This window comes from Bombina bombina, chromosome 3 (assembly GCF_027579735.1).
Source record: "Bombina bombina isolate aBomBom1 chromosome 3, aBomBom1.pri, whole genome shotgun sequence".
Lineage (NCBI taxonomy): Eukaryota > Metazoa > Chordata > Amphibia > Anura > Bombinatoridae > Bombina > Bombina bombina.
This window is the reverse complement of record NC_069501.1, coordinates 902,791,064-902,805,691: the sequence shown is the minus strand read 5'-3', so window position 1 is coordinate 902,805,691 and position 14,628 is coordinate 902,791,064. Positions and strand designations below refer to the sequence as shown.

General features: G+C 34.4%; 1 protein-coding gene across 2 annotated transcripts in view; it reads right to left on the bottom strand.

The window, feature by feature from the left end:
• The window catches only part of DIS3 (DIS3 homolog, exosome endoribonuclease and 3'-5' exoribonuclease), a 172,035-nt gene that overhangs the window by 115,925 nt on the left and 41,482 nt on the right, over window positions 1-14,628 (bottom strand). For both annotated transcript variants that reach the window (XM_053707929.1, XM_053707930.1), the window contains exons 4-9: window positions 12,710-12,903; window positions 11,284-11,357; window positions 10,857-11,024; window positions 5,357-5,518; window positions 2,217-2,327; window positions 1,711-1,848 (exon numbers count right to left, since the gene is read on the bottom strand). In XM_053707929.1, the coding sequence (XP_053563904.1) occupies window positions 1,711-1,848; window positions 2,217-2,327; window positions 5,357-5,518; window positions 10,857-11,024; window positions 11,284-11,357; window positions 12,710-12,903 (847 nt within the window). The remainder of the gene's footprint in view (window positions 1-1,710; window positions 1,849-2,216; window positions 2,328-5,356; window positions 5,519-10,856; window positions 11,025-11,283; window positions 11,358-12,709; window positions 12,904-14,628) is intronic.

Below are 14,628 nucleotides of genomic sequence, written 5' to 3'. Positions count from 1 at the left end.
TTAAAATAAAGAATTAAGAAACTTCAGAAATAGAAAAGTCATATGGAGACTGATTTTTGTGTGCACTGGTTTAAGATCGAGCTAGTCTGTTTTGTAGTAGTATGTATATAGACGGCTGGTTTGTTAATACAAATCACCTGTGTTTGTGATATAATTTTAACTTAAATATCTGCAATATCTACAAGATATTTTTAAAACTAGGTAATTTCAAATGGCAAAATAATGTAAATTTATATCAGAGTTTTAGTTTTCATACAAGTCAGAAAACAGGGAAAAATGTTTTTTGCGGTTTGTCAATTGAAAAAAAAGTTAAACTCTGTATTGCACCCCTATTAATGACATCATCAGGGATAGGCAAGGTGTCCATACACGGATACTGGTGTCCGTGACTAGCCCTTGCAGTGTCCGCCACAACCTTAGTATATGTTTTCTTTCTGATTCAATAATAGGAAAAAAAAATATGTAGTGTGAATAAAGTTAGTGGCTTGTCAAGAGACTGCTAGCGATATTGGGGGATAAGTTATGGAATAAATGAAGCCTGAGTGAAATACTGGATGTGTATATGCATCAGTATAATAACACCCAGCTCTTTACAAAGACACAGTAGTGACACTGGCACATGCGTATAGCCAGACAAGGGCTGGTTATAGAGTTAGTGGTATCTGCATCAGTATAATAACACCAAGCACTATACAAAGACACAGTAGTGACACTGGCTCATGGGTATAGCCAGAGGAGGGCTGGTTATAGGATCAGTGGTATCTGCATCAGTATAATAACACCAAGCACTATACAAAGACACAGTAGTGACATTGGCTCATGGGTATAGCCAGAGGAGGGCTGGTTATAGAATCAGTGGTATCTGCATCAGTATAATAACACCAAGCACTATACAAAGACACAGTAGTGATGCTGGCTCATGGGTATAGCCAGACAAGGGCTGGTTATAGAGTTAGTGGTATCTGCATCAGTATAATAACACCAAGCACTATACAAAGACACAGTAGTGATGCTGGCTCATGGGTATAGCCAGAGGAGGGCTGGTTATAGGATCAATGGTATCTGCATCAGTATACGAATGCCAAGAACTATAAAATAATGTTTTTAATTTCAAATGTACCTTGGTGTCCTTCACTGAGGTCTGTACTTTGGAAAATGTCCGCCACAGCCTTTGTCTGTGCCTATCCCTGGACATCATTAATGCTTTCACTGCTGAGCTGTTTTTATTTATTTGGCCCTTATTGCATTTACACAATAAATGTTCACTTTTTATGTGAAGTACCCAAACAAATTATATACCAATGCTGAGAGGTATTAGTCATTGTTAGGACTCTTTTTTTTTAAATCACAATGTGCCCGATTGCACAGTTGAACTACATGTAGCGCACTCCCACACTGGATAAATCTGTCAGCTGTTTTACCCAATGCGCAAGTTCACTACATGTAGCTTAACAGTGAGATTGGGAGCGCAGTTATTAGACAGCACGCCCGTGATGTGCTTTTGACAAAAAAAAAGCAAAACAAACAATGTGCTCAAGAGGATGGCGAAGCAGGGAAGGCAAGTAAAGTTTTGGAAACTGGATCTTTAATATTTAGAACATCACAGAATTTACACAAAACAGTCCCATTTAAGTATAAATAATATAGATGTGCAGAATAAGAGCTATTCGGGTTAGAAAGACATTTAAAAAGATTATGCATTTTACTTACATTAGGATATCGAGAGTATTTTGGCCACCCATCTATGGCTACAATAATCCTCTGCCCTTCCAAAGTAGCTGCCTGTCTGGTCTCTATGCGAATACGAGGTATCCTCCGATCAGCTGGTGTGAACAGATGTCTCGTCGACTAGAACATTTAAAGAAACATTTATGTCTATGGACAATATACCTAGAGGAGTGAGCACTCATTTGTGTTGTATAAGCTCTATAATTTGCTGTCTGAATGTTAATTTTTTTACACATATATCTTTCATCATTTACTCATTGTACTAACTATATTTAACATCCATGCCATTGTAGCTTCTATTGAAATATAAATAAGCTTAGCATTGGTTAAACTTTATATAATTTAAGGCCTTATGCTCATTCTGTGTTAATTATTCCTGAACTACATAACATGTTTGCACAAACAATTTCTGCTATCTTCTATGGTAAAATAAGAGGGGACTGTATCATGATACCAAGGTTCCTACCTCATGTATAATTAAAACTAACCTCTTTAATCTGGGATTTGGAAAGCATGCCACAAAATGGTCTCCAGTTCCTCTTTATGATTCCCACCACTTTTCCAGATGGCTTTCGTGTGCTCTTCACATTCGTTTGTAGCTACAAAAGGATTTGATTTTTCATAAATAACATTAACTTAAACACGCTATGAAATAAAGATGGAATATGATTTTTCTTTCAGTGGCTTTGAATGATCTGAATTTTTGTTTATATGAGGTAAAAATGCAATTTGTTTGAACCAGTAAAGAACATTTACTTATTATTATAACCACATTATCCCATCTTAGAAAATATAGTAACAAAACAAGGTCATTTTGAATGCTGAAAACCTAACAGGTCCCAGTATTAAATACATAAAAACCACAGTGCACCTGAAAAGACAGTAATTATATGAACCATTACATTTTCTTTCTGTATATACAGAACAAGATGGATCCAATAAAGTTGATTCATGTTTTTTCAACCACCAAGAAGCCATCATTTCCTGAAACTCTGAAAACACAGCTCAAAGTGCAAAAACAAAAAAGAGAGAAAGATTATCTTGAACATTTTGTTTCAAGATCACACATTCAAGCACATGCAGAAACATTTAATATTCAGAAGAACATAACACAGTTTTAAATCCCTTATGTATTTTGACCTGTGAGATCTGGAACTGCATACTCCAGAAACCTAACCCTGCTATGTTCTACGGTGAATGATCAATAGTAGCTCATTTATATCTGTTTATAATTTGTCTAAGCAGAGGAGAAAAAGAGGCTTTAAAAATTATGTTTCCTTGGACCGCAAAACAGTGCAAAATTGCTATCAAAATGACAGCTTAAATTATATTAAAACATTTATTTTCCATGAAGCAATATGGTGTTTAATTGCTGTTATATAATAACATATATTCCTTTAAATGGAAAGTAAAACACATTAATCAAATGCTGTAACCTGTTAAGAATTTTACTTTTAAAGGGATAGTAAACCCCAAAATTTTCTTTTATGACTCAGATAGAACATACAATTTTAATGGGACACTTAAACTTTCCATATATCAAATAAACGTTGTGAAACAATACCTTTTTCAATGCACTGTTATTTTCAAATATTTTTACCGTTTTGCTGCAATCTTTGTTTAATTTGTATTCATTTTCCAAACCCACTCCGTGGGTATCTTTTCAAGCTGTTCAACCTGGGCAGATAACCCAGGCTATAATATGGCTGCACTTAGCCGCGATGCGCAAGCTTGCGCACACGTCACTCGCTGGATAGCTGTTGAATGTAGGAGACTTGGTTGTAGGTAATATGGGCTTAAGCGCATGCGCAATCTCACGGGACTAAGCATTATTTTAAAATGCAAAGAAACGGCCGCTGATTGGAGGAAGGAATGAACGAGTGCACAGCCCATATTAGTGGGTTGTCGTTCAGGACGTCAGGATAAAAAGTTTATAAACATTTTTTAATAGTTTACACGGATCGACATTCGACATTCACAGTAAGTGCATTTTATTAATTTAATATTGGTAATTAAGTACAGTATATATAATCGTTATATACACAAAACAATGTTTTTACAGTAATCCTTTAAACAACTCTCCAATTTAATTCTATTATCAAATTTTCTTCATTCTCTTGTTATCCACTGCTGAAGGGACAGCATTGCACTACTGACAGGAAGCTAAACATATCTGTTTAGCCAATCACAAGAGACAAATGTGTGGAGGCACCAATTAGCAGCAGCTCCCACTAGTGTATGATATGTGCATATTTAAATTTTAAACAAGGGATACTAAGAGAACGAAGCACATTTGAAAATATAAGTGAATTTAAAAGCGACTTAAAATGACATGCTCTATCTGAATCATGCAAGTTTAATTTTGACTTTCCTATCCCTTTAAATGAATGTCTGTGGGCAACCATGTATTTAAATGCTACAAAGGGGTTAAACTCATAGGCAAACTTGAGCTTGGGGAGTGCACTGTCACTCCCAAGACACCACCAGTGAGTAAATCAGGAGTGGTATATTTAGTACCAGTAATGTACTACTTAGAGAATGCAGAGAGCGCAACTGCCTTAAAGGGACAGTCAACTCCAAAAATATTATTGTTTAAAAAGATAGATATCCCTTTATTACCCATTCCCCAGTTTTGCACAACCAACGCTGTTATATTTTTATACTTTTTACCTCTGTGATTACCTTGTATCTAAGCCTCTTCTGACAGGTCCCTGATCACATGACTTTTTATTTATTTTCTATCGGCTTGCATTTTAGCCAATTAGTGCTGTGTTGTGCACAACTTCACGAGAGTGAGCACAATGTTATCTATTTGGCCCATATGAACTAAAAGTCTCCTCTAGTAAAAAGCTAATAAAAAAGCATGTGATAGGAGGCTGTCTGTAGTGTCTTACAAACAGGCAGACATTTAGAGGTTTAAATGTTATAAAGTATATTTATATAACAATGTTGGTTGTGCAAAGCAGGGGCATTGGTAGTAAAGGCGTTATCTAACTTTTTAAACAATAATTTTTTGTGAAGACTGTTCTTTTAAGCATATAGTTACTGATAAACAGTAATACAGTTACAAATCCTCAAATCTGAAATCCATACTTTTTCATTAATGTTTTTTTTTTTTTTTTTTTTAAATTACCATTTTCCCCTCCAGTAAGTTACAATCTTCTTGGTCTGTATCATGATTTAATTTTTGTGTTAATTTTGAGCACATTATAGTTTATATTTTTTAAACAAATATAACCTAATTACAGTACTGTACTAACTTTCCAATGGTACTATGTATACAAAAGTAATACAAATGATATACAACTAGCTTTAGGTTACATATACAAGCTGTATTATCACATGTACATATTACCTAAATGATATAAGATATAGTTGTTTACACTTTGTCACCTTCCCTCTCCAAACGGTTTTATTTTACAGATGCAAATATACAAATATTGCAAATTCCAAACCTTTTCTGGTCCCAAGCAGTTTGGATAAAGGATTTTCTACCTGTAATGCAATTGTGTCAATAAAAGATCAGGGCATTTCATTATTGCACAATATTGTTAGGTTAATAAACTGCTGTCTTGACTAAATTGAAAAAAACAAAAAAGACAACAACAAAACACAAAAGGCTACTTACCATTTTTTCTTTTTCATCTACAGAATCAATGTCCTCAGTTTCCCCATCATCCTGCAGGACAACAGAAGATGGTGCCACCCAGTCCTCCTTATTCAACAACAGCACAGCCACAACATCTTCATGAATAGCTCGGTTAATGTTTCTGAGCCCCTGCAAAATGATCTGTGAAGAACAAACAGAATGGTTTGCTTATATATTTATTTTGCATTTGTTGCATTTTCCTTTCACACATTTAACTTTTACTCATTTAGCTTTAACTATGTGTTCAATGCCTTTATGGGGTAAAAGGGATATGCAACCTATTTTTTTTCTTTCATGATTCAGATAGAAAGTTGCTTAAAATTGCATGCTCTGATTTACTTCTACTATCAATTTTCTTCAGTCTCTTGGTATCTTTATTTGAAAAGCAGGAATGTAAGCTTAGGAGCCTGACCATTTTTGGTTCAGCACATGGGTAGTGCTTACTGATTAGTTAGAAGAGGTAATGGAGAGCGGCATTGGTAAGGGTTTTGTAGGTCAGGGTGAGAATTTTGAATTGAATTCTGCTGTGAATGGGGATCCAGTGAAGGGAATGGAAGAAAGGTGCAGCAGATACAGAGCAATGGGAAAGTCTGGCAGAGGCATTTATGATGGATTGAAGGGGGAAGAGGTGGGAGTTCATTGAGTTCAACCTATACAAATCTTAATATACTTACAATAAAAGTTCCAGTTGAGTTTAAATTAATCCCATTAAAAAAAGGTGACCCATTTAATACCAGCAATCATATCCCTGAATTCTGTTTCTAGCTAGAAATGTATCTAAATCATTTTTAAATGTATCTAAGGTATTGGCATTTACTATCTCCTCAGGTAATGAGCTCCACAATCTGATTGCTCTTACAGTGAAAAAAAAAAAAAAAACTTAAATTGTGACTTCTTGTCACAAATAATTTTCTTGGAATAAACAGAGCTTCTGACATCTCTGTATATGGGCTTTAAATATATTTATATAAAGTAATCATGTCACCTCTCAAGCGTCTTTTTTTATAGATCACAATTTGGCTAACCTCTCCTCATAGCTTAAATTCTTCATTCCACTTATAGGCTTTGTGGCCCTTCTCTGAACTTTTTCTGCAATGTCTTTTTTTTTTTAAATCGGTCCCCAGAACTGCACTCCATACTCAAGGTGAGGTCTTATCAGGGATTTATAGAGTGACAGAATTATGCTTTCCTTCCTTGCATTAATGCCTCTTTTAATACATGCTAGTATCTTATTAGCCTTAGAAGCAACTTTCCTGCATTTTGCGCCCATCTTTAGCTTGTTATCTATCACTACTCCCAAATACCTTTCCACCTCTGTTTGGCTAAGTCTAGTCCCATTTAAATTATAGGTTGTCTGCTTATTTTTACTTCCAAAATGTAGAACCTTGCATTTTCCAGTATTAAATCTCATTTTCCATTTACCTGCCCATTTGTCTAATTTGTGTAGATCCCCTTGTGAAGCAAGTTCATCCTGCACTGACCTAATCATTTATCATCTGCAAAAATAGAGATGTTGCTATTTCATCCTTGCTCCAAGTCATTAATAAAAATATTAAAACGAACAGGGCCCAGTACCGATCCCTGGGGGATTCTACTGATTACCTTTGTCCAATCTGAGTATGATCTGTTTACTATTACTCGCTGCTCCCTGCCTTTTATACAGTTATTTATCCATAAATAATTTATTAGAGCGTCGGACACTTGAATCTCTGTAACCGAGTAGCACTACGTATGCTTTGATATCGAATCCGGTGAGAGCCGAGATCCGAACTGAACTACCATACTGCGGGGAGACACCAAGCCAACAACCCTAAGGATCAGGAAATCGCCAAAGAGGGAAAGTACCATACACAAGTCCGCACAGAGGACATCCACTAGGAGCTCTTCCAAGAAAGGAGGAGAAACCATAACAGACCGGAGAAACTTTACCACACGCGTAGACATTACCTCATATGATTGAGGTACCCTCTGGTAAGATAATACCATTTGTCGTGCAGAGTCCTTGGCTGCAGTTTGACTACCATCTTTTCTATTGACTATTTAGGATATAGTTTGGGTGTCTACAAGTGAAATTTACTAGGATCTTGTACTCCTAAATAATCATTACTGCAATTGTCTTTTTCTGCATTACACCTGATAATCCATGACTCTTTTCCTCACTATTATCCAGAGACGTATAGAGACTGCCTGTTACCAACATAACTGACACCTCTGATACATTTTAATAGATTACCTACTACTCATTGGTATTTTTTGTAGCGCTGAATTCTTTCCGATACATACTCTTTTATTTACATTATTTATCCATAAGCTAACATTTTCAGCTATTCCCAGATCCTTAATTTTGTATAGTAATCTCTCATAAGGCACTGTATCAAACGCCTTTGCAAACTCCAAGTATAGCACATCAACTGATTCCCCTTTATCTATATTTTTACTTACTTTCTCGCATAATCTAATAAGATTAGTTTGACATGATCTAGTTTTCATAAAACCATGCTGATTTGAACTCATAATCTTGTTTACACAAATATACTCATCAATATAATCTCTTACAATCCCTTCAAGTATCTTCCGACTATTGATGTTAGACTAACTGGTCTTTAACTTCATGGATCAATCCTGCTTCACTTTTAAAAAGTGGCACCATATCAGCTTTACCCCAGTCCTGGGATACTATGACTGAGGATAATGAGTCTTGAAAAATTAAGAGTAGACGTTTGTCTATAACAGTGCTAGGTTTTAATAAAACCTTTGAGTGTATTCCATATGGGCCTTGAGTTTTATTTACCTTAATATTATCCAGTTTTTCCTTATATCCTCTAGAGATAACACAGTTAATGGTATGGGCTGGCATGTTCTAGTTTGTTTCAAATTATCTCCCATTAGTTTCTCACATGTGTATCCTGAAGAAAATAACTGGTTTAGTACCTCACCCTTCTCCCTATCACTAATGTACCTATGTTGTCCATAGATTTTTTGCCATTTATGTACTTAAAAAACATTTTAGGGTTTGACTTAGAATCCTTTGCAATTAATCTTTCATTTTAAATTTTGGCTAATTTGATTGCTTTTTTGCATGTCTTGTTACATTCCTTATATATTTGGTGTGTTGAGTCTGTACTATTTTCTTTGAATAATTTAAATGCCCTACATTTTTTACTAATTTCTCTTAACACATTTTTATTTAGCCACATTGGCTTGGATTTATTTATTTTTTGTTTATAACAATGTGGTATGTGTTTAATATGTATATTTATTTAACAAAAATTCAAATGTTATACATGTATCCTCTGTATTTTTATTTAAAAATACTTTGCCCCAATTTATCGTTTTTAATGATTTCTTAAAATCATTAAGTTTTGCTTTCTTAAAATTAAAAAAGTCTTAGTTGAGCCCTTAAGACACTGCTTATGGAAACTGATTTCAAATGTGACCATGTTATGCTCATTGTTACCCAAATGTTCTTTGACTTCTATGTTTGAAATTATATCTGTTTCGTTTGATAGCACTACAGCCAATATAGCTTTATTCCTAGTTTATGTAAAAAAAAAAAAAAAAATCTCCCTTAGCTGTATTACGAGTTTCATTTGCCCTGTTTATGTTGGGGTAGTTAAAATCTCCAATAATTACAGCACTGGTATTATTAGCAGCATTACCTATTTACATTAGTAGTTTAGTCAATAATGCAACAATAAAAAGCTTTATTGATATAAAGTGTACTGCAAAGAGGGGGGACCATATATTGCCTTATGAGAAAAGTGGAAGTTTGTGAAACAATTTTTAAAATTACTGTTTGATTCTGCAAGTCCTGAAATACTGCTGTCATTGTTAAAAAATATCCCTTCATAAATAACTAGAGCTATTGCCTCCTTGCTACCTAATACACCTTTTTCTTCAGAGACAACATTTTCAGAATATTTACTTGTAGAAGACATCTCCTAAAATAGTAGTCCAATTTGGGATACAATTGATCTATCTATCTATCTATCTATCTATATATATATATATATATATATATATATATATATATATATATATATATATATATATATATATATATATATATATATATATATATATATATATATATATATATATAGTAGAGAAAGGAGAATTGACCTAAGTGGTTATGCTTACAGAAATTAACCTCAAATGTATGAGGTATGTACAAGCTCTAAACTTCTGACGAAGAAGTATTCTATTGAAGTAAACTTTGAAATGCGTAAGGTGTGGTACAGTGGGCTACCCGGTCCTGGTAGACGACATTTGGAAGCTGAACGAGTTTCTTTTTGTATGATAATGCTGTTGTTTTTCGAGCTTGTACATACCTCATATGTTTGAGGTTAATTTCTGTAAGCATAACCACTTTGTGTACTGTGTGTGCTTTTACTCTAATTAAACGGTATCACACTATTGTTTCTTTGTTTTCCCCTTATTTTCCGTTTATCATCTTGGAAGCCACAGCTGGTAGTAGAGGGCTGATTTTAGATATGCTGTGTTGGGATTATATGGAAATTGGATTGAGTCCACATATCGAGAGAGATCCAGACGCGGAAAACATCATCCTATCCCTGACTGAAGGCTACACACCATCATATTTGAGCGCATACCTTACCTCATAGGATTGAGGTAACGGTTGGTGAGTACCCATTCTTCAACCATAGACACGGATAAGAACTCACACATTTGTGCGATACGCACATTGGACGTCTGTCTGTGGGACTTCTATTATCTATATGAACTTTTTGTATTGCACTGCTCAATTATCCACACTATAGCGAGTCCTTATTTTATTCTGTGCACTGCCAGTATTCGTTTCCTCTCCTTTTTCACCATTTGATCACTAAAATTGTGTGTAATCATTGGGCTATATATAGATAGATAATGGCATTGATTTTATACCGATTTTAAATTTATATAGATTGTATGACCTGTATACTATTTGCAGGTAGCACTACATAAGTTTCATTTACATATTTATGCATATATATTCATCTGTCTTGTTACCATCTTTATTATTGATAGACTGCCTTTTTTTCTTGCGCACAGATATAGTGCAGTTTTTTTATACATTGTCGTTAAAATCTTTAGAGATGGATTGAAGTTTTGTGCGCTTAAGTCAATTCTCCTTTCTCTACCCAATTTTCACTTGGAAGAATTTTAGGGATATTTCTTCCGTTTTTTGACCCAGCTAAAGAGACACAGTTTATAGTGTAATTGGTTATTATCTGCAACCTTTACCCATACCCCATTACGGCTTAATTTATTATTATAATTTATGTTAAATATAATAATAGTATTATTTTGTTGTTTTGGGTAACCTAGCGCAGTCCCAGTGTTTGTGGTTTATACCACATCCTCTGTTTTGCTCTTATCTTACAACACATATATATATATAAATTTATTAATATTAGATTTAGCACTATTTGATGCTTTATATAAACTAAATAAAAATCAGACAAAGGGGCAAACATACCTCTTTATCCTCTACAGAATCTCCATGCACCCAAACAGTGGCTTCCAGGTAGTTATCCCTACTTGCCCTAAACGTCCCTTGCTTATAAATGCCAGACTTAATTCCTAGCTGCAACTTTGACAAAGGAAGGTGCTCTGTAAAAAGAATCTTTTCACTTTCCACCTCATTCTGTGAAAACAAAAAACATATTAAAGCTGCATAAAATCTAATAACCTCAATACAATTTTTTAAATAAAATAAATAAAACAAAATATAATTATAAAATTATTTTATTAGCGAGTGTAACTATATTTAAATGTTCAAGATATAAAATAAAATAATTGTTACTTTGGTATTAAGAATGTTATTAACATATTTAATATGTTGATTATCTCACCACCTAGTACAGTAAATTATAGTATATAGTATATAGTATAGTAAATTATACCTTTTCATCAGAAATGCAGGCAAGGCGGTCAACAAGTTCAGGATTGGCAATCAAACTTTTAATGTACTCTTCACCTATAAACCAAAATAAATAATTTCAGAATAAATCACTAATTACAGTACACTATGTATGAATCATCTGCTAAACACACATGATTCTTATATGTTTCTTAGAGCAGTGCCCAAAGATAATTGCAAGAAAAGGGAAATTCAAAATAAACATGTTGTGTTCTTTCAGTCTTATTGGCTGAGAAAGTACTGAAGCAACAATAGAAAGCTGATTACACAGTACTGAGAGTATAATGGTTGAAAGCATATCTACAGATCAAAATACATCTGTTTTTAAGCACACACAGTATACCCATTCAGCTGAACGAATGTTGCAGAATACATGTTTTAAATCAAAGGTTAAAAAGGGACACTAAATGCTAAATATATTTCATGAACCTCCCTCTAATCATGGGTGCCACCATTATGGAACCAAGGTTTCACTGCTAGATTTCAACATGGCAGCACCCATAACTAGTATGCAAAATGTATTTAGTGTCCGTACAGTACAGCGGTACAGTTGATCATAAAAAACCTTAAAGTCGGGAATCAGTATTACATGCAGCCCCATTATATTAACAATAAAAAAAGGTTACAAAGTTCAGCTTATTTAGGTCATGTAACCACTTAATTCCTTCATTTTTATGCCTGGTGTCAAGACATAAAATGTAATTTTTTCCCTCTAGGCTAGTAGCTTTAAATCCTGACTAGAACACCATAGCAATATTTTTCACCCCTGTGTGTGCGTGTGCATATCTCTCTCTCTTTCTCTCTCTATCTATATATAAATAAAACATTACCGTATGATGGACGATAAACGGACATTATGAATTAAGCTATGTTATTCACACATAATTCAATTTATTTTCAAATAAAAGATTTATATGAGTTTAAGATAGTGTATGCTAAAAAAAAAAAATTGAGACACCACGTTTCTACTGACTTTATTCAAATTTTTATATAAAATAAAACTCTATAGAAAGCAAAATAATATGAAAACGTGTCCGTTTTAGGTTGGAAAATACTTCTGTTATAGATCTTAGTTTAAAAATTAATCGCACAATGTTATATTTTATTGTATTGTTCTAAGCAAAGACTTGTCAAGTTTTCAATGTCTGAATTTACAAGGTTACATGTGCAATACATTGCATTCCACAAAATACTAAGTGCATTTATTAGGGATGTGCAATTGAGCATTGGTTTAATAAACAAATGGCAAAAATGGCAGTGGTCAGCTCTTTACAGCGCAACACACAAATATCTGTGAAAATTTAAATACGTGTGTGTTGAGCTCTTGTACAGACCACAGCCATAATATTTAGTACACATTTAAAAAAAATGGTGGTTTAAGTACATAAAATAAATCCAAAATAACTTACATGTGTATGCCACAATGCCTTCTTCCACTGCCTTTTCTTTGTTTTTTCTATCATTTGTTATTAGAATCACCTGGAGGTCTTGCATATTCTTTGATTTTTTCAGGTGCTTATTGTACCATTTTGCCGCAGTTCGAATAGCTCGATCATTTCGATCATTAGCATTTTCTCCTTGCTCTTGTTCTATGTAGGTTTCTCTAAATTATAGGAAGTTAAAACAAATAACAAAATTAAATAAATCCTACTAAATGCCTGAACCTTATTGTGGTTTCTGTTTAAATATGCATGTATATTTGTATAAATGTATGTATCTTACTAAGCTGTAATAAGCAGGATTTTAATTAATAAAAACTAACAACACTTTAGTTTTTGTTTTAGCACTCAATAAAATGCACCCAGATGTCTCACTTATTGATAACATAACTGACTTATGTTGGCTTCTTTTTTCATGATTTTCACTTTGCAATATAGCCTGCCTCATTGTTAGTTATCAAAGCTCTTCAAGATCAATAAACAAAAGAAAAAGGTCTCAATGAATATGATAAGACATTTCAGACACAGAGTCTATTCCAATGCCTATTCATTCTACCACATCTCATCCAGCAGGACAGTACGTTCTGACTTATAATTTATTCACTGGACCCTATTAGATACAGAGTGAAGAAGAAAGCTTTGGGGCTTACTCTTTCTTAAAGTGATGGTAAATCCAAATTTTTAAAAAACGCTAGGATTTAACATCACTAAAAATATTTTTTTTTCAGTCATCACTTACTAAACAAAGGGTGCTAAACTCACCCTGTGCTGCATGTAGATCTCTAAACACAGCACCTCTGGCCACCCTCAGCACAGCGCTCTTTACTAATGAGGTTGATGTTTCCACCTCTAAACCAATAGCCGTGTTAGGATGTCAGTTGACACACACGGCTTTTGGTTTAGAGGTGGAAACGTCACCTCATTGGTAAAGAGTGCTCTGCCATGGGCAGCCGGAGGCGCTGAGTTTAGCGATCTAGTTCGGCACAGAGAGGGTGAGTTAAGCACCCTTTTTTTTTTTAATAAGTGATGACTGAAAGTACAGTTTATTTTTAGTGATGGTAAATCCCAGCATTTTTTAAATGCTTGGATTTACCTTCACTTTAAGGCATCCTTCTTAAAAAGAAAGAAAAAATGCTTTGCAATAATAATTATGTAGTTAAAATTCTCAGAGTCCCTCATTTTAAAACAATTGCTGGAACACAATCATACATCAATCTCATATATAAAAGCTTGCTGGCTCTGTTGGTGTTATCATGATCTACTAAGTCAAAGAATCCAGCAAAAACCAATTGAAAAACACATCAACTGCTTTATCCAGCATGGGAGCACGCTACATTAAGACGAACAGCGTGATCAAGCAAGTTCTGATTTGGCAACAACCCTCTAAGGTAGTTTTAAGAAAAAAATGCAATGCGAGATGGGGGATTTTTGGGTAGGCAAAATTAAGAGAAAACATAATTTATGCTTACCTGATAAATTCCTTTCTTCTGTTGTGTGATCAGTCCACGGGTCATCATTACTTCTGGGATATAACTCCTCCCCAACAGGAAATGCAAGAGGATTCACCCAGCAGAGCTGCATATAGCTCCTCCCCTCTACGTCACTCCCAGTCATTCGACCAAGAATCAACGAGAAAGGAGAAACCAAGGGTGAAGTGGTGACTGGAGTATAATTTAAAAAATATTTACCTGCCTTAAAAAACAGGGCGGGCCGTGGACTGATCACACAACAGAAGAAAGGAATTTATCAGGTAAGCATAAATTATGTTTTCTTCTGTTATGTGTGATCAGTCCACGGGTCATCATTACTTCTGGGATACCAATACCAAAGCAAAAGTACACGGATGACGGGAGGGATAGGCAGGCTCACTATACAGAAGGAACCACTGC